This window comes from Strix uralensis, chromosome 3, assembly GCF_047716275.1.
Source record: "Strix uralensis isolate ZFMK-TIS-50842 chromosome 3, bStrUra1, whole genome shotgun sequence".
Lineage (NCBI taxonomy): Eukaryota > Metazoa > Chordata > Aves > Strigiformes > Strigidae > Strix > Strix uralensis.
In genome coordinates, this window is record NC_133974.1 from 1,239,075 (window position 1) to 1,259,557 (window position 20,483).

The window sequence follows — 20,483 nt, forward strand, 5'->3', positions numbered from 1 at the left end:
TCTAAACCATTATGGACCTGAAGGAGAGACTGAAGCCAAATATCAAGGGATTTTCACAAAACTGGGACCACCAGGAACCACTGTCCCAGCTGCTAAGAGACCTGTGGGGGAAATGCAGGACAAAGTTCATTGCCACAGCACCATTTTCAGATCCACAGCACCATTTGTAGATCTACCACACCATTTTCAGATCCACAGCACCACTTGCAGATGCCACAACACCATTTGCAGATCCACAGCACCATTTGCAGATCCACAACAGTATTTAGCCTGCATACATCGTGCTGCCTGTCTAGAAACTGTTGCATTTATTTCCGCTCTCCAACAGGAAGGATTTTTCACCAACCACATACAAACCAACCCCAAAAAGTCCTTCTGCTCAGCGCAGCCAGCACAGCTCAGCAGCCTTCAGCCAGACCACAGCCCTGTGCACCCAGGCAGGGGTGCTCAGCAAACCATGCACCTCCTCTTAAAAGCTGCCCCCAGGTGGGATCTGTCAGGCTAAATTGGCTGTCCTCACCCTCCAGCTGAGCTGGTCATTTTAGGCTTAACTTACAGGCCCTCGAGACCTAGTCCAGAGCCTCAGTTCATCCAACCGCCTGCTGCAGGTGACACATCAGCCACACAGCATTAACCTCCTCTCTGGTGAGAGTAAAGTCACGTTCACATCACGCTGCCTGCGTCTCCAAAGCCCCTGTGGTGCAGGCAGGCCGCTGATTTCCCAACACACAGGGCTGACAGACAGACTGAAACCCACTCTGCAAGCCGGGCTTTGCCAGGTACGCTGCCCTCCCATCCCTCTTAAATCCTTCAGAGTCTTCCCTGTTCAGCAACATCACGGTCCACTGAGCTGGGAAACGAATCTGCACTTTCAATTTGCTTGAAAATTCACAGGTTTCAGCCCAATTCACACGGTTAATTAACTGCCTAGAAGTGATGCCGAGCGACTGGAGATATCTTCCCTCAATCTCACACAGTGGGGAAAAAGAAATTTTGCCCTTATATGGCTACAATAAAGTGCTAAACCCAGACAGAAAGCAACCACTACTGAAGCACACAATTGCATAAACGCGGCGGGGGGGATGTACGGCTGCAGCAGCGCCTGAGATGTAAATGCTGTTATAAAAGCAGACGATTCCCGGGGTATGTTTGGATTCACACCTCCAGGCTGGGCTCCTGTGTGGATTTGGAAACACAAGGGCTGTCCTTTGATCCACCAGCACTTTGCAACCCTTGGACAAGGGCTGTGCTCATCCCGGGAGAGCGGTGGGTGACCTGAGGACACAGCTCTGCCAGGCCTGCCTGCACTCTGCCTGTCCCGCTCCTAACGTCTCTCTCCTCTACCAGTTGAAGTCTTTCCATGAGACTTCTAGCAAGTTCAGGACTTGGAGGTCTCCACTCTCCCAACTGAAAGAGGCCAATGGGTTCAAGAGCTACTGCAGTGGAGACCAACAGACAAAATCACTACCGTGGGCAACACAACTACATAAACTATGTAAAGCTGCCTGAAAATCTGGCTTGGCAGCCTGTGAACCCGAAATATTTATACACAAAACTCTGTTGTCTGACGAGCTACATGAGGATTTGAGCACAGGGTTCAAAGCGCCCGTGATGGTGTGGGCTGAATCTGGCCCAGCATCACGGGGGCCTCAGTGCCCGTCCATGCCTTGGCCTGGTGGCTGCATATGAGATGGGGAAGGGGCTGTTCCTCCCAGCCAGGACCGAGCCCTGAGCACCCATAAGCAACAGCTCATGGCAGAACTGGTCCCAGCTTGCACTTACTTCATCCCAATGGACAGCCAGCTGCAGCATTCCCAGTCCTGAGCCCTCTCCACCTGTCCCAGTCACCAGGCTGGGTTTGCAACCAGTTACAGCAGCTTTGTGTCAAGAAATGGGATGATACAGTCCCTGGGCTTGTTTTCATCCAGTCTCAGGTCCCATGAGCTTAGAAAGACTCAAGGAGGGTGCTGAGGACCCTTAAATGAATAGAAAGCTGGTAACAGCATCCCTTAGAAGAACTGGAGGTGTCCCCACCTGCCACCATAGGGTGACGGGTCCCTCGGATACTCCAAACAGGGTTCACCTGTCCAGGCACTGCCTTTGGTGTGGGATTTCATTTAATGAGGTGAGGTACTGAGGTCCCAACAGACCACTGTGGAAGAAGCTTTGACAACGTCCTTGAGAAGCTAAGTGCTTGTCTGAGGGTTACTGCTGCACAGGAGGTGCCACAGCCTCCCTGCTTTCTTCTCTGGCCTCTGATGTGCCAACTGCCTTGCCATGGGGTGTGCACACTCATGATGCCCCCCAGCACATGGACACGGGTCAGAGGCACTGTCACTACCACCTTCCACTCCAGAAGCATCCACACTGGTATGATTTTGTGGCCAACATGCCCTCCTCCACCTGAACTCACCCCTCAGCACACCTGCAGCTCAGTTTTGGGGGAACCATGAGCATCATCGAGATGTAAGACCCCACACATGGCTCTACACTCCCCACATAGTTCTATTCCCATCCAGTATGAGACCTCACCACCAGTCAGACCCTTAATCCTTGCTGAATCTGTACTTAATTACATTTTGTCTGCAGCATTTGCTGTGTTCTACAAACCTCAGCATCTGCTGGAAGACTCAGCTCTGTGCTGGGAAGGTGTGGTGGAGCACCAGGGACCTGCTGACACTGGTGGGTGGACACTTACAGCCCATCCTCACCTTGAGCTGTGATGATGGGTCTTCTGGCCGCCAGGAGATGTGATGCACCTTAGAGGAGCGCTGGGGCAAGGCTGCCCTTCCATGACAAACCAAGCCCTCCCCATCCCTGCTGCCATCACACATCTCCAAGTGCTGAGCATCACATTACCTTCTGAAGCTCCTCTCTGCGGACTGCTGGTTGGATTTGCCTGGAGAGATGTCCAAGCCCTGCCGGTGGCCGGAGAGGAGGCTGTCTGTCTCTAAGGGGTACCTGCCATCTCCCTCTGAGTGGACGCTGGGGGTCTCCAGGAACTCCTTGTCATTCCACGTGCCCGCTGTCCCGTCCAGAGCCTGGTACCTGATCTCTATGGAGATGCTGGTCTGCAACACACAAGGAAGACACAATCAGCCCCCAAGGGCAGCAGAGGGAGGAAGGAAGGTCCTGCAAAAACCGAAAGGCAGGAAGAGCTGTTGCATCAGCTGGCTTAATCTCTGAGCCTTACTGACCCCAAAGTCTCTTCTTTCCTAGTTGCATGAGACAGCTGGGGAGCAGGACTTTGGCTTCAGGAGGTGGTCTGACCCAGCTCAGACACAGTGCTGCAGCCTCTGGTCCCTCCTGCTCAGGGACCTGGGTCACTTGGAGTTGCTGGTACATCCCAGACCAGCTACAGCAGGTATGAGAGACATAAAAAGCCCTGAACAGCAGACAAACCCTTCGAGCAGCTGAAAGCACCACGAGCAGATGAAGCCACGTTGTGTTGGTGCTTTTTTTCTCCGTGGTGCATCATTTTGCTAAGAATTTGTGCTCTGGTGTTAAGTGCTGGGCTGCCACAGATGCACAGTGCCTTGCTCCTGACGGGCCCCACCCCATCCCCATGCAGGGCAGGGTTTGGCAAGGGATGAGCATCCCTGGGGAGGTTTGGATAGATCCTGGGTTGGGGATGGGGTCTCCCAGCCTGGCCATGACCAGCCTGGCTGGGGCTTGGGACGGGAAGGGACCTGGCACTGGGTCTGTCCAAGCTTGATCTAAAGCTTCTTCTGGATGAACCAAGTAAGAGGAAGGTCCTCTCCCTCTTCTATGTGGTCACTCCCCACTTACCTACCCAAGATTGCACCTCGCTGCTGCAGCAAATTCAGGGTTGGGGGTCTCGAACATTTTTCCCCCTAAAATCTTTCTCTGGATTTGAAACCCAACCAAATATGTGAGAGTTCATCTTGCTGCAAAGAGCTGCTGGCATTAACTTTGTCCTGATGTCCAAAGTCCTCCTAAAACCACTGCTTTTGACAAAACAGCCAGAAAAATCTCTCTTCTGAAAACATAACTATTTTGAAAGGCAAACAGCTGCTACGAAGATCAAAGCAAAAGCAAAAACCATTCTCCACCTCCACTCCACTTTCACAGAGAAATTGTAAGTTATATTGAATGCAAAGGCAATCAATTTTAGACACAAGGACAAAACAAAAAGGCTAACAAACCGGAGCAGAAAATTTATTACAAAATCTTCCTTTTTTCATCTATATGTTTAAGAGGATGTGCAGCATCCTCCAACGGCAGCTTGTCAATGGGATGATGAAAGGCTGGAAAATATAAGCTATGGCCTGGAAGGATTCTGTGCATTTAGCAAATGACAGCTAAAGGGTGACTCAAACCCAGCTGGAAACAGAGCTCTGTGGAAGGGTTTGACTGATTTTATTCTTCAGATGGCAGAATACAAATTTAAGTCAATCAAAATGATTTGCCACACTGTGCTGACCTCCCCAAGCTGCTTCAGATTGTTTGAAAATGCAAATGCAGAGGAGAGACAAAGATCCATGTTGAAACATCAATTTTTCACATTTTCAAACCACCTCAATGCTGTTGTGAAATATTTGGTTTTGAAATCGCATTTTAAAACTATAATTAAAGTTTAAAAATCCTTTAAAAGAAATGAAACATTAGGGGTGTAATAAACCGAAAGATTTTGGTTTGGGGTGAATAAAATCATCACTTGTTTGAAGGGAAATTAGTAGGTGTAAGCTGAAACCAAGAGAAATTCACAGGGGGAAAAAAAACCCTCTCAATTTAACAGAAAAGAAAATTAATGAGCGGAATGATTCACTGAAGGGCTGGTAGATTGCTCTGCCACTGGACATTTGAAGATAATTTTTATTTCGGGTTATTTTTTACCACTCGAGATAATAACAAGTTCTGAGACATCCCAGAGCATCTTGTAGGAGGCCAGACGACACAATTGTAATATCCCTTCCGGCTTTACAATTCCTGTCTCTTTTAATCTCTTTGCTAAGGCAAGTCAATAATGTTACTTGGGCTGGCTGGAAGCTGCCAGTGATGTTTTGCAGTCAGCACAGAGAAAGAAAAACAATTTTCAACCCTTCCTTTGCGTTTGATTACAGAGTTCTGCCTGGACCTTGGTGTGCACAGGAGGGATCCCTGGTGCCAGCCCAGCGTCTTGCAAAAAATGGAGCTGTGCTGCATTACAGCACCTCGAGCATCTGCGCTGCTGCAATGCCAGAACCTCCTCAGGTACCTCTCAGAGGAAACGTGCCTTTAAAATTACAGGTTTTAAGGAGCTGAGGCGAGGTTTGCAGAAAGGCGAGAGATGGAGATTGCTCCTAATGCTGGAGCTGATTTTTGCAACCCTTGCACATGATTTGTCTTCCAGGTTGCTCAATGCTGCTCCCAAGCAAAACCTTTTTCTGTGCATTTCAAAGGATGAGGAGTGCAGAGCTTATCCTGTCTCAGCTCACGGGCAGGGGCTTTCCATACCTGCATGCCTCTGCCTCCTCCATATGCCTCATCATTTTTCAGTCCTCATGCAAGAGCCCTCACTGGCTGTGGCCCACTCCTACGCCCATTGAAAACATCAGCATCTTTTGAGTTTGGAAAAAAGTGTGTCACCTCTCGAGGAGGGCTGACTGCCAACCATCAGGAGCTATTCCAGGTTTATACTTCCACTAACATCTCTCCATGCAAAATGTCCCAGGCGTTGCCCTCTGGATTATCTCATCTCGAGGCTCCCTCAGTCCAAATTTAGCCTCTTGTTGGAGCAAAGGCTGGGAGCGTGTGGTTTGGAAAGGGAATTTATGAAGCTGAGTTGTCTCTGTGCCCCTAAAGTTGCGTGGGAGAAGGGATCTGAAATCCTGCTGAAAGCCCAAAATGCAAACACACACCCTCTCCTCCCAGCTGTGGTTTGAACAAGGGTGACCTGAGGTTAAGATGATGCCCCAGAGATGCAGGGGAAATCAAGGGATGGAGTATTTCTGCTCACAGCAAGCACTAGAAATGCAGGATTTGTGCACGTGCATCGTTGTGGCTTGCAGCATGCAGAACATGGGGGGATTTATTGTCTTATCTGTATTCCTGTAAAATCATAGAATAGAATCATACACTCAGGTTGGAAAAGCCCCTTGGGATCATCGAGTCCAACCCTCAGCCCGACTCTACAAAGTTCTCCCCTACACCACATCCCCCAACAGCTCATCCAAACGACCCTTAAACACACCCAGGGATGGGGACTCCACCCCCTCCCTGGGCAGCCTATTCCACTCTCTGAACACTCTTGCTGGGAAAGATTTTCTCCTCATGTCCAGTCTGAACCTCCCCTGTTGCAGTTTAAAGCCGTTCCCTCTTGTTCTGTCACTAATTCCCTGGGAGAAGAGACCAGCACCAACCTCTCTACAACGTCCTTTCAGGGAGCTGTAGAGTGATGAGGTCTGCCTTGCCTGGGCCACCCTGATTTTGTAGCGATAGACAACAGTCAGTATTTTATGTTTTCCAGAGCTGGACACTGACTAAAACAACTGCAGCAGAGCTGCCATGTCGCAAAGGAGACGTAGGCAAGAGGTGATGAGCGCCGTTATCCGGCACATCAGGCAGCGGCTGGGGAAGGTTGTGTCTCCTCCAGGTGCCTCCAGTTAGAAGCACACGGCTTATACCGAGGCGAAGGGCAGCAGAACATTTGCTCTGACCTACTGTACAGCTACTCCAAGCTGCAGGGCACCAAGCAATGCAGGTACCTCCTCAGTCCTAGCTTAAAATTCTAAAAATTTAATCATTTTCAACATCAAGAAGTTGCATGTATTGAATTTGCTCCCCTTGTGACACTGAAGGGTCTTAAAAATAGGGGATTTTCTTCCTTTGGTGGGTCCCATGGACTTTAATCAGGCAACTTTTCAGTCTGATAAACCAAGAGAACAGCAGAAACTGTTTTCTCCAACCCTTAAATTATTTTTGCACTCTTGATCTGCACCCCCTCCATTTTTTCCTCCCTCCGTGGGACTGTATCCCTTGTACTTTTATCGGTTTCATTCCCTCTACCCTGACAGAAGTCACATCCTGTCTCCTCCTAATGAAACCACTCATCTTGTCGTTGCTAATTGCTTGTTGTTAGCACAGAGGGTTATACCTGATTGCACTTTTTCTTTATGCTGAGTGTAGGAAGCAGCTTATAAAGGAATCAGAAAAGGGGGGAGGCTGAGGTTTTATTTTTTAATTAAAACACCAGGGTTTTGATACCCAAGAAGATCAGAAGTAGCTGTATTTCCAAGTGCGTTATAAAACTCAGTCTCCATGGGAAACAGCTCCCACGAGACGCGTTAAGCAGTTGGAAATGCGCTGAGTTACACCGCACAGGGAGCTTTTTCCTTGGCATTGGGGGCTCTGGATGAGGGGTTCAGACCCAGACCGGGTGGTATTTCTTACCCTGATTTTCCCCAGAGAGGGATAAAGAATGGGATCTCGGGCGAGCTGCTGCACGAGGTATTTCTCATGTGCTACAAGGGTCGGATAAAAGCAGCATTGAGGTCAGAGAGAAATATTGTAAACGTTGGGCATTTCTAACAACCAGTACTACCAGTATGGATTAAAGCTGACGTAGTAATGGCCTGGGCAGAACCAGTGTGGGATTGCTGAGGTGTCGGCAAGCTCTGGGAACAGAGCTCAGCGTGGGACTGTGGTCAAACAGCTGCTCAGCACCTCTGTGGGGATGAGGACCACGCTGTGCTCTGAGCTGCCACCCGTCTCCAGCAGCAGGACACTCACAGGCTGCTTCTGAGCCGTGCATGAGCAGTTGCACTCTGCCTGTGTGCAGACTGAGGGCATCTCAGCTTGATCCCTTCCTGCTTTGCCCCCATCCTGAACTTCTGATGGCATGTGGAATAGCCAGCCTTTGCTGTGCACCCTTGGGACAGTCCTGGCTGCCTTATTCCTTCAGACCAAGAGTAATGAGGTGAAGGAAAAGCTGAGGATTCGGGGATTCAGGTGCATAACACAGATTTCTCTGTTCCCACAGTCAGCAGAAATACAGACGAATGGACCAACAACTGAAGGGCAGTAGCAGCCGCTTATTCCTCGGGACCTACCTGAATGGCTGAATTATTGTCATCTATGAGCGTGTCCGTCACCTCTACCTGCCCTTCCTCCACCACCTTTTGCAGGACCATCTGGAAAGTGCCAATGAGCCTATGGAGCAAAGAAGAGAAAAGTCAGGTGAGCTGTGGTGAGCACCCACCAGCATCTGTTTTTAATGACAAAGGGCTTTGCTGGCCAAGTCGCCCAAGCGTGTGTGGCTGGTTTGGCTTCCCATTTGCCTTAAGAGGAGGTAGATGCAGGATCAGAGCATGGCCAAGGACTCTGGCAGCTGCAGCCAGTAACCCCAGCTCAGTGGAGATGGTGGGCAAAGGGGAAGCCAGGAGAGAAGCCATTTCAAGGTAGGACTGTTGGGATAAGAAGAGAAGGAGACTTTGGGAACCATCAGTCTTGTATTACTGGGATGCAACTAAGGGAACCCAAACTGGCCTTTTCCGTCCCGAATGTCTGCAGTTATGTCTGCGCTAGTCAATTGAACAAGGCAAGAACCAGGGCGTTGTCCCTCACCCATCTGCACCAGGACATTGTCAGCACAGAAGGTGACATGGGGAGGTTGCAGATCAACATGCCTGACCCCAAGCCACCCCCCCACTCTCCCCCTGGAGGGGTTTTCCTGGGGCAGAGCATCTCTGGAGCAGTTTGGATATGCCTGGTTGTGTGGGGGATAAGTGGAACAGCCTAGCCCACCTGAATTGGCCCAGGGTTGGAGAACAGGGCTCATGTTGGTTAGTTTTTTTTGGGTGGACTTAGTCTGAAGGTGCTGCATGTGAGTCTGAAAGCTGCTCAGAGGAGAAGACTGACTCCCTTCTGCCAAGGGAGGTCTAATCATAATCGGTGCCTGAAGGCTTGTGTCCTTATCCCAGCCTGCCAAGTTTCTCAAGGAAGAAACAGAATGACCAGACGTAGGTATCTCTGGGTGTGCTTTATTAACAACTCAGAATTGGGCCAACACCGCAGCAAATGGCAAATATCCAAAGGACTCGTGCAGTTTATATACTATTTCTAAATCTATTACCTAAGTCCAAAGTCTTTGTGAGTTTCACAGAATCACAGAATGATCAAGGTTGGAAAAGCCCTTGAAGCTCCTCCAGTCCAACCATGAACCTCACACTGACTGTTCCCAACTCCACCAGATCCCTCAGCGCTGGGTCAACCCGACTCTTCAACCCCTCCAGGGATGGGGACTCCCCCCCTGCCCTGGGCAGCCCATTCCAACGCCCAACAACCCCTTCTGCAAAGAAATACTTCCTAAGAGCCAGTCTGACCCTGCCCTGGCGCAGCTTGAGGCCATTCCCTCTTGGCCTGGCGCTGGTTCCTTGGCTCAAGAGACTCATCCCCCCTCTCTGCACCCTCCTTTCAGGGAGTTGTAGAGGGCCATGAGGTCTCCCCTCAGCCTCCTCTTCTCCAGACTAAACCCCCCCAGTTCCCTCAGCCGCTCCCCATCAGACCTGTGCTCCAGACCCTGCACCAGCTCCGTTGCCCTTCTCTGGACACGCTCGAGTCATTCAGTGGCCTTTTTGGAGTGAGGGGCCCAAAACTGAACCCACTCATCGAGGTGCGGCCTCACCAGTGCTGAGTCCAGTCTTATTCCTTCAGACCAAGAGTAATGAGGTGAAGGAAAAGCTGAGGATTCGGGGATTCAGGTGCATAACACAGATTTCTCTGTTCCCACAGTCAGCAGAAATACAGACGAATGGACCTGTCCCTGCTGGCCACGCTATTGCTGATACAAGCCAGGATGCCATTGGCCTTCTTGGCCATCTGGGCACACTGCTGGCTCATGTTCAGCCGGCTGGCAATCAACCCCCCCAGGTCCGTCTCTGACTCACGGGTCTCCAGCCACTCCTCCCCAAGCAGGCTGAAGGCATCTAATTCCTCTTAGAAGCTCTTGCCCAGGCTGGCTGCTCTCACAGTGTGTACACTAAAAGCAGCCACATTTGTTAAATTACAGGTCCAGATAGATTCCACGGAGAGCAGAGAAGCCTGGCGCTCTCTAATAGAAGTCATTACTTATTTGCCAGCTCATGGCTTGTCAAGGAGCTGTGGCTTCATGTTCTGTTGTGGCACCAGAGGGACCTTCCTGGCCTGAGAAGAGCCAGTTATGAATCAAGAAGTGACTCCTGACATGGAAAAAGCCCTGAAACAGTGAATGCGGAGCTGCCTTACCCCATATGCCTTGCGTGTCATCTCCAGTGATCCCAGAAGACAATGATGATATTACACGGCACAGCAGGAATATGCCTGCAGTGCTCTGCTGGCGACGGCCGGCGAGAAAGTTGCTGCTGCTGCTTACACTACTTCCTTGCCAACCTTAAGGCATCGCTTACTGCAATGCTGATTTATCGAGATGTGATTTCAGAGATGACAACTCCCCGTGCTGTGCAGCAGGATGTTGAGGGTTCCTCTCCTGCCTCTCTGCCCCTGTGTAACCCAAGATCCCGATGCTGTTCCTGCATCGGCAGCCTGGAGACCCAAGGTAAAAGCAGGCTTAGCAGATTTGCCCTAGGTCAGTCTGTGGCAGAGCTGAGGATGGGGTTTGTCCTTCCCAGCTCTGAAGCCATCTCCTTAAGCTTTGAAGCACCCTCTAAAATGCTGGAGGGAAGAGCAGGGTCTGCTCATCCCTGCTCAGCTCCCTGGGGTCTTCAATGGCTTTGAGGCTTGATTTGCCTGGGTCCTGCTTCTGTCAACCCTCTTTTTTCCTTTCCCCACCCAAATGGCCTTTCTTTGCACAGGTCCCTGTGTCCCCTTGGGCACACGCCTGCGTGTGTGGGGATCAGACAGCACTGCTGTGGGTGTTTCTCTGGGAAAAGAAATCAAACTGTGCTGTGTAGTTATCCCACCATACACCACTCGTTTATAATAATAAACTCCCTGAGGAAATTAATAAACTACCTGAGGAAAACAGAATCACAGAATCCCAGAATCATCTGGTTTGGAAAAGCCCTTGAAGCTCCTCCAGTGCAACCATGAACCTCACCCTGACCGTTCCCAACTCCACCAGATCCCTCAGCGCTGGGTCAACCCGACTCTTCAACCCCTCCAGGGATGGGGACTCCCCCCCTGCCCTGGGCAGCCCAGAAAAATGACCTTACTGTTGCTCATCCACTGATCTAGCTCTGTCTGCCTTGCAGCAGCAGTAGGAAGGTCCCACTTCCCAACAAACCTCTGATGGGTCCTGCTGTAGCTTGCTGGGGGTGCTTGATGCTGCAGGAGCAAAGGAGAGACCTGCAGGATGGGGCCCTTCCCTGCAGAACTTCTACCTCCCCTCCTCAGCTCCACGGTGGGTGTGCAGCATTTTGCTCCTTAACTCTGTCTCCAAGGTGCCACGCAGGACATTGAACATGAACTCCTTTTTTTTTTTTTTTGGTGTTGCTTCACACACCATCACCTCCCATGGAGACCTGCTTCTCTGAGATGGGCTTACTGGGGGAAAAGGCTGCCACATCAGCCTGGATTTCAGGGTTTGTGAAATAATGTTATTTGCTGTTTGAAAGAGCCACAGCTCTCTTGTCTTAGAAAGGCTTCCTCGAGAGAAGTCTGTGCTTTATTTCTCGGGATTTTAGCACAGACTCTGCCTCAGCCTCTGCCTAGGGCTGGGTTTGGTTTCAGCAGGTCAGTCTGGAGCGATGCTCTTGTGGCTTGAGCTCTAAGATCAAGTTATTTAAGTGCAGTTGCTTACGAGTTAGATTTGCCTGGGAAGGTTGCTAGGCTCAGCCGGTAACGCGTGCCTCAGTTCTTGCTCTTACATGTATTTATAGGCGTCGGTATTATTTAACCTGTTTGCTGGTGGCACATCATAAAAATGCAGCCATTTTACAATGCATTTCCCTTGGCAACATTTCAAACCTGCTTTCTAGGCTAATGGTCAGACTAGGTGATCTTCAAGGTCTTTTCCAACCTAGATGATTCTGTGATTCTGTGATTCAATCACTGAAAAATTGGAGGAGTCAATGTATAATGGCACCTCTGCAATATCAGGTTCTGAAGAAATCAAGTTGTGGTGGTGGCTTCTCTGCTGCTCTTAGATCAAGGTGGACCCAGAAACCTCTGGCTCACAGATGCATATTGCCCCAGCGTGGCACGATGGAGGAGTGGGAAGCTTCTTGCACGGACACAGCGATGGCAGATGTGTCTGTAAGCAGGAACACCCTCAGCCATGGGGAAAGTGCTTAGTACTGTGATGGGAAATGCAGAATGACCTGGAACCAGCCTGAACTTTCCCAGGGCTCAGGCTCCCTTCTAGCTCCTCTAGTTTACTGCGTTACCCTGAGGGCAGAGCCATGGTTTCAGGACAAAGTGTGCCCCTTTGCTGAGGGACATGGTGTGACTGCTGCAGCACCGAGGAAGAGCCAAGCTTTTGCTTATCTTTGCACTGGGCTCCGAGTACGTGGAGACTCTTCAGAGCTCAGTTACCATAAACCAAGCACGTGTCTGACACCACAAGTGTGTCCACCAGGTTTGGACAGAGAACTGAATTTTCCTCATCGATTTAATGCTCTAGAAAAGCTGACTGCCACAAGACTGCAATCCACCTTCCACTTCTTATCCTCAGGCTGCTGATGAACACCAGTGAGACTGCAGTCCCGCAGCCTTGGGCATTTCTGATTTCTATTTAAGCTGCAGAAACTGCTCTGAAGTGGTTTCAAGCTGCTCTGCCTTATTTTGCAGTTGCAGGGGGTAGGAATTTGCCTGTACCCAGTTCTCCCTCCCTGACCATCTCCTGGTTTCCCATATGGAATCCACTACAGCCCAGAGCTCCCAGCTGCTGCTTCAGCAACAAACCAGTGTGGGGCTGAAACTCTTCCCGCGGGATCTCGCAGCAGGGCTCCGAGCTTTTTGGTCAAGGGCCGGTATGTCTGAACCACAGACCTGCTGTGTGGAAGGGACCTCCTGCACTGAGCAAGGCCATCACCAACTCTAGATGAGTGTGGTCACGGCTTCATCTATCCAAGCCTCAAAAACCTCCAATGGATGGAGATTCCCCACCTCTCTGCTGACCTGCTGAGGCTGCACCACCCTCCTGGGGAAGAATATTTTCCTGATATCCAACCTGAACCTCCCAAGCCACAGTCTGTGCCTGTTGCTCTTGCTATTTCACGTGTCACAGAACCAGAGACTGGTTTGGGTTGAAAGGAATCTCAAATGCCATTCAGTTCCAATCCCCTGCCATGGGCAGGGCCACCTTCCACTAGCCCAGGTTGCCCAAAGCCCCGTCCAACCTGGCCTTGAACCCTTCCAGGGAGGGGGCAGCCACAGCTTCTCTGGGCAACCTGTGCCAGGGCCTCACCCCCCTCACAGGGAAGAATTTCTTCCTTACATCTAACCTAAATCTCCCCTCTTTCAGTTTAAAACCGTTCCCCTTGTCCTGTCCCTCCCCCCTTTCCTGTAGCCCCTTTCAGTCCTGGGAGGCCACTCTAAGGTCTCCCCGGAGCCTTCTCTTCTCCAGCTGAACCCCCCCAACTCTCTCAGCCTGTCCTCACAGGGGGGTGCTCCAGCCCCCCGAGCATCTTCGTGGCCTCTTCTGGACTCTACTGTTATCTCTGTAACCCCCCCTCAAGTAGCTGCAGGCTGCTGTTAGGTGGTCCCCTTGTCTCCTCTCCACCAGACCAACCAAGCCCTGCTCCCTTCACCTCTCCCTGCAGGTTGCACGCTCGCAGCACTACTCAGTTGAGGGTTCACTTATGGTGGTGGTGGCAGTTTTAGCTGACGGCTGCTGGTGTTGACCCCCCTGGGAAAGCAACTGAAGTCTTAAATGAGTCATGATAAGACTTTGCAATGAAATGGTGCCTCCAGGGAACTCCATTCCATGGGAAAACCTAACTGTATCCTAGGGGATATGCTGGGGGAACGAGGGGATCTTCTGGTTCCTCTAAACCCCCTTGCTGGTGGTGGTGGGACAGGGCACAGGGGAGGCTGGGCTGAAAGAGGCACATGCATTTCCCTGGTGCTTTATGGGTAACAAAGTTAACGAAGCCCTCCACAGCTGGCAGCTCTGAGAGGCCACAGTTCAGCTCATCTCACATGTCACATCTTAATACCAGCACTGCTTTAGAACCGGGAGTAACTGGAGGGTTTCTCCAGTGTGGCTGTTGTGGCTTTGCCAGGAGGGGTATGAGAGCTGTGGCAGTTTGTGTGCTCAAGGCTTCATGGTGTGGTATCAACCACGTGCCCGTATGGTGCTTCTCCCCAAGAGCATTGGGATCTGGCCCTGTCAAAGCAAATAGCAAAAAAAGTGGGAAAAAAAAACCCCACGAGTCAACAGGGTGCAAACATTTCCATGAGGCATTTCCTGCACAGCCCGCCCATGCTTGCTCAGAGCGTGGTTGTGGGGGTGGGGGGAGCTGGGGCTGGTGGGGGAGACCCCAGGGTCAGGCAGCATCTCCACATGAGAACAGGACAGTGGGGATGTCCCAGGCAGAGGGACCCATCAGGAGAGGACCTGCCCCAGCCAGAGCAGAGAGCCAGGGACCCCTCCGGACCTCCCCAAACCAACTTTCCAGACCCCTCCTGCTTCTGTGACCTGCTGCGGTGCTGCCTCTGCCTCGGACAAGGTCACCTCAGAGAAGCCCGGAGGCTGCAGCAACACCATCTCCATCTCCATCACACCGATGGTCTCCCCAGCCGAGCTACAGTCGAAAGCAGGCGCTGCCTGGGAGTGCTGGGAATCACAGGCTGATGCCACCACGGGAGCGGATAAAAGTGAGTATGTCCAAGCCACTCCTAGCCCCATGGCAGCTTTTCCCCAGCCACATCTGGACAGTGGCAAGAGGCAAAGAGCAGATGTTTCCATCTCCTGAGAGGATGGTGAGATGCAGGCCCTTTCGCCATCCCCTTAGCTCATCTTTGCAACCCTTTCAGCCTGACTATGTGCTCCTGCACTCCCCAGCTCCACTCACAGACCTCGGGCCAGCTCATCTGCAAGACTGAGAATTATTGGGAAGATGCATCCGCATTAGGCTTGGGATAACGGGCTCCTTCCTCGGAACCCTCCCAGCCTACTTCCCCTGGCAGGCAAGAGCTGACCAAGAGGGAATGAAATATTCAGCACTTGTCTACACAGCCTTTCATTTCCAAGTGTTTCATAATTCATCAAGTGCCCTGCTCCCTTCCCTGGCATTTCTGCTGATGGAAAGAGAGGGAGTTTTTCTGGGTCACTCGTAATTTTATCAGACTGTAGGAACAGCTCTTGTTTCAAACCCAGCCTGGCTGGTTCGGTACTTAGAGCTTGCTGAAAGCCTTGGATCAGGCAGTCTGGGGCTGCTGCACACCCCATGACACATTTTGTTCTTTGCCTGGGTGGCACATGCCACCTTTCAATGAAGCCTGGTGCGCTTCAGGAGAGACAGTGAACCCCACCAAGCATTACCAGCACTGAAGTGCCTGTTCCCTCTGAGCAAGGGTTCTGAGGCTGAGACGTGCACCTTGGTCTGGCTTTGCTAAGAGCATCCTCCAGCCCATGAAGTCCTCTCCACTCTTCTCTGCCAGTGCCCCTGGGATGCTGTTTGCTCCCTGAGCTCCTGCAGCCTCTGTTGGGAGGGGTAGCATCTCCATCCATCCATCCATCCATCCATCCATCCATCCATCCATCCATCCATCCGCCCACCTGCCCGCCCGTCCGTCTGTCCATCAGTCTGTCTGTTCCTGGGAAGTAACTAAAGGCAAATCGGGGCACTTCTGTTTGGTCCCCACCTCCAGACACCCCTCACAAGGTAGGGTGGGAAAGCAGAGGGATGCCACCGCTTTTAACCCATTGCCAGGCCCTCAACAGCCCAGGAGATTGGAACGAAGACTCAGCTGCCCCAGGGAGGATCCAACTCGCAATTACAGCAAAGACCTCAGGGAGAGCCGGTCTCCTGCTCCGGAACAACTTGGAGATGTTGGCTGCATCTAAATCAGTGAATTAAGTGCTGCCAGGGCTCTGTCCCTCACCCATCCGCACTGGGATGCTGCCTGCCAGGGTTGGCCAGGCTAGTGCATGTCCCTAGCCCATCACAGGGATGCAGGGCAGGGGTTAGCCCGGGGCTGGGAGCCCCAGGGCAGTTTGGAGAGGGGAGCTTCCCTGTCTGGCCATGGCCAGCGCGGCTCGGGACACAAAAGGGCCCCAATGATGTCTGTGGAGGGCACTAGGATAGACAGAGAAACTGGGTCAGATCCAAATCAAAGCTGTGGAATTGAAATTAGGATTGTAATCTGATATCAAACAGGAAAAAAAAATAGGGGGGAAAAAAAAAAAAGAAGTTATCATGCTGAGCCATTATACAACCATCCCTGCAGCCTCACCTGCTCCCCACCTAAACAAACTTCCAGTGCTCGTCACACTGCAGTGTCTGAGAGACAACCAGGAGTATCGCAGGGAGGGGTGGGGCAGGCAGGAGCAGCCATTGCATCTTCCTCCTGCCTTCCCCCTGCCCGGCCGCCTTCCCACCCTCTGGCACTGCAAACTCCGAAGGATTTTGCTACACCCTGCAACCCAAAGCAGCATCTCTGAACTCCTGCCCCGTGGCTACACCCCAGATTACACACCGAGCACTGCCTTGCTCCACCTGTAAAGAGGGCTGCGGAGATCTGGGGGGTCCTGGTCCTTGGGGACAGCTGGGGGACACAGCCTTCAACCTGGAGGCATGGTGGGGAGGGCGAGCAGCTCTCCCAGATGGCTGCTCCACTGTCTTCCCTGAATTAATGAGCTTTTGGGATGCCAAACAGGCAGCACGGGGACACGACCAATGGCCGGGCTGCTCAAAAAAGTGATCGTGCGACATGTTAATCTTTTGGACCACCAATGGGGCTCAGGTGACCCCCCTACTCAGATGAAATCTGCTGAGGGGATAAAACCCTGTGGATTCATCAGCTCCCAGGGCGACAGCCACCAAATTCCTGCTTCTTGGTCCATGATCAGGCCACCTCTTCCTTTCCTGGCCAATAAACAGATGGAGCTGCTGATGACTTCAGGGTAGGCAGATCTGCTACGGTTTGAATGACTCCGGCCACTCCTCTCTAATCAACCCCACTTTTCCAGCACCTTTCCAAAGTGGTGGGCTCTGCAACTAGACACCTATAATTTTTCAGACCACATTGAAGCACATAATGATGCTATTTCCAGGCCGCCAAACAACTGCAGCAGCTCTGTACCAGCTTCCCTAGACACGGCTTCCCCACGCTCGGCTTCCTTGCCTGTGCTGTTGGCCACAACCACTCGCCACACGTGGGGAAATGCAAACTGCTGCACAAGAAGGTCTGGTCCCCACGGGCACCAACACCCTCCAACACCCTCGGTGACAAATCCCTGCCTGCAGTCACTCCCGAGCGCCGCTCACGTGTGTAACCCCTTCAGCACCCGCCATGTCAAATTTCCGCAGAATTTTTCATTTCTTAATCAAAATATTGCGTGACACCAAGTCAGACACCGTGCAGAAGTCTAAGTATACCCAAATTACCACTTTAGCAACCAGATCTCTAATATCATCCCAAATTAGTTACCTGACAGGATGTATTTCAATACGACAGGGCTGACTGGTACTCATTGTGCTATTCCACTTGTCTTCCAGGATGAAAAGAAAATCCATTTATATTTAATGAGAATTTTTGCAAGAGTTTGATGAAAAAAAAGTTAATTCACTGAAGCAACTTTTAATATCTGGAGGCTGCTGGGCTGGAGCAGCTGTTATGTCCTACATTTCACCAGGTTATCCGAACAATAACAAACCAACAATAATTACATGCGCTTGCAAGTATAAGCTCTGACTTGCCTACCGCATAGGCTTGGTGCAAAGGGGGTAATTAGGAGGAAGGTGATTTAGGAAGCTTTAACTTAAAGAGTCAGATGACTACAGATGGAGCTGCAGTTTGGTGAGACAGTGAAAAAAGCTCTTCATTTTGGTCCAAGCTCCAGGGCACTCATCGCGTAAGCCGCTGGAGGAAACAATTTGCATTTACCAGTATTGCACAAACATTGGTTCGCACCTAAATGCAAGCGCTTGCAGCTTCCAAACGTACCATCAGACCCCCAAGTATCCCACAGCAACTCCCTTCCAGCTCATTTCCTTTCTGCTTTTCCAGCCTGAGCTCCCAGAGAGCCAGTGTCTCTCCCTGCAGGTACCCCAATGAGCTGCACAGACCAAACAGAGCAGCTCCCTGGTTTCACATCACCCATTTTTGGACGCCTCGCACATCTCTGATCTCCCAGTTGGTCCTACCTGGTTGCAAAGCATCACAGAGCCAAAGAACAGCCACGGCTGGGGGTTGCTGGTGCGAAGTAAGAAGGTCCCACAGCAAAGAAACATTTTTGGAGGCATGCTGCCCATAGCTTAGCCCCTGGTGCATGTCCCAGTGCATGCATCCTCATGTGCTGGGAATGCTAGAACGCTAGAAAATGCTACAAGGGCTAGAAAAAAAAATCACTATTTCCAACTTTTCAACCCACATTTGGCAAAGGAGGGCTTGGGTTTTCAGTTGCATGAATCTAGAAGCTACATGGAAATGACTGTAACCCATGAAGGGTCATTTTACCAACCCAGGTCTGAAGAAGCAGGGAAGGTTTTGAGGGAAAATGTGTCAACTCTGCAAGGTGAGAGGGATGGGACATGCCAGGGCAACGAGGAAAAGCACAGCCGACCTCCACGTGACAAACCGAGCCATGTTTGGCATGTTGCCGTTGGGCTGTGAGTGGGATTGGGCAGGGTAAGTCCGGGGCAGAGGGTCACCAACCCCCTTTGCGTGGCTGTTTGCACAAGTCTTCTCCATGCCCACCTCCTGCCTGGCAGGGCTCTGTTCCACCCTGGAGGCAGAGCTGCCAAGGGCATTATCTCTGAATGCCTCAAGCGGCCTCCAAGGAGGACTTTGGGCTCAAGATCCTGCCCAGAGATCATTTTAAAGCTACCGTAGATGTAAAAAAAATGTTGTCAGGACAGGTGGTTTTGTGTCATTGTGTAAAGAATAACAGAAGTGCTCTCTTTTCCTTTTTTCCCTTTTCCAGACACCCAAGTTGCCCAGGGATATCAGATCTGGCCTTTGTTGCAAGTTGTGGGAAGTCCACCTATGCTCTCTGAGCTTTTAAAATTAAAATATAAAGCTAAGGAATCTTGAAAGATTCCCTTTCTCTGAAATAGACTTTGCTCAATGACCAAAACTGCGTTAAACAAAACCAAACAAAACTCCAAAAGGCACAAAGCCCTGATGCAGCTCAAAATCATCAGGGTTTAAAATGCCCTGATGATTGCTCATGTTCCTCTCTCCCTAGAGAAGGGCCCATCCCAACTACTCGTAGCTGTCCTGCAGTTCACCATTAGTCCCTGAGTTCTCTGTGCTCAAACAGAGGGACTGTCCCAGCTCGAGGGAAATCCATCCCAGATGCCTTAAATGTATCTGGCGTGGGGAGAAAATGCTCATGGGAGTTTCTGGTCTTTCTCTGCTGGCTACTGGACTTAAACTCCATGCCCAGGCAAAGCTGAGTGGTGAGAATTGTCCTGTTGCTGCCAGAGATCTCCATGAAATGTGTTTTTCTTGGGGATCAGTCCAGAGAAGGAAGGTGTCCTCTTGAAAGTGCCCAGTCCTCCAGGCAGAGGATCTGAATTTCTACTGTTACAAAAAGCAAGCAGTTTGAAAGCCAGCAAAGTATCATTTCCCTTCAGAGCCAAACATCCAGCCTGCCTCAGAAGGTAATAAAAAATGAAAGAAAGGGCTCAAACCTCTTCCTCTTCACAGCCTGCACTACACAAGCCACATCACCCCTTGCTGGCCACATCCAGCTTGAGCTGAGCCAGCTGTCCCAGCTGCCTTCTCCCCTGCTCGCTTTCCTCTGGCTCTTGGTGAGCCAAGATGATTTGCAGCTCCTTCTGGAAAGTGTGGACTCTGCTCATCTCTGTCTCTGTGGCTTCCCTCCTCCATGGGGCTCAGCGTTTCAGCTCTTTTTTCACGTGCCAGCCTTGCCTGTAAAACTGGACAAGTTGTTTGCCATGGTATCACTGGCAGAAAGGCTGAGCTGATACCTCCACAGACATCTTGGCTGATTAGCTTGCATCTCCGACATGGTATGGAAACTTCTACCTTTCCAGGTTCCTGCCCCTGGTGACATCAGTCCTCTCGGGTCATAACCAAGCACACCCTGTCCCTCTCTCTTTTACCTTCCATGGAAGCTGATGCTAGAAAGTCTTAATGAGACTTCAGACTTGCTGCAGCCATCCCATTGCAAGGGCCTTCGTGCTGGAGAAAGGTTTCAGGTAGATGATCCACCTGCCTGTGGACTGGGCAGCTGTAGGCGTACCTCAGATACCAGCCCTAAGGGCTGGGGAGCTGAGCTGGGCTTCATGAAGCTCATGCTCTGGAGCACTTGCCACCCACCCTACTTTGTGGAGGTGTGTGTGAGGAGACCCTGCTCACTGGCCTGGTCCCCACCATACCCATTCTGCATCGTCTGGAAAAGAAGTTGG

General features: G+C 51.2%; 1 protein-coding gene across 1 annotated transcript in view; it reads right to left on the reverse strand.

Moving 5' to 3' along the window:
- OTOF (otoferlin) overlaps positions 1-20,483 on the reverse strand; it is a 111,258-nt gene that overhangs the window by 60,294 nt on the left and 30,481 nt on the right. Inside the window, exons 4-5 of the mRNA XM_074861233.1 lie at positions 8,052-8,151; positions 2,860-3,071 (exon numbers count right to left, since the gene is read on the reverse strand). Coding sequence (XP_074717334.1) covers positions 2,860-3,071; positions 8,052-8,151 — 312 coding nt within the window. The remainder of the gene's footprint in view (positions 1-2,859; positions 3,072-8,051; positions 8,152-20,483) is intronic.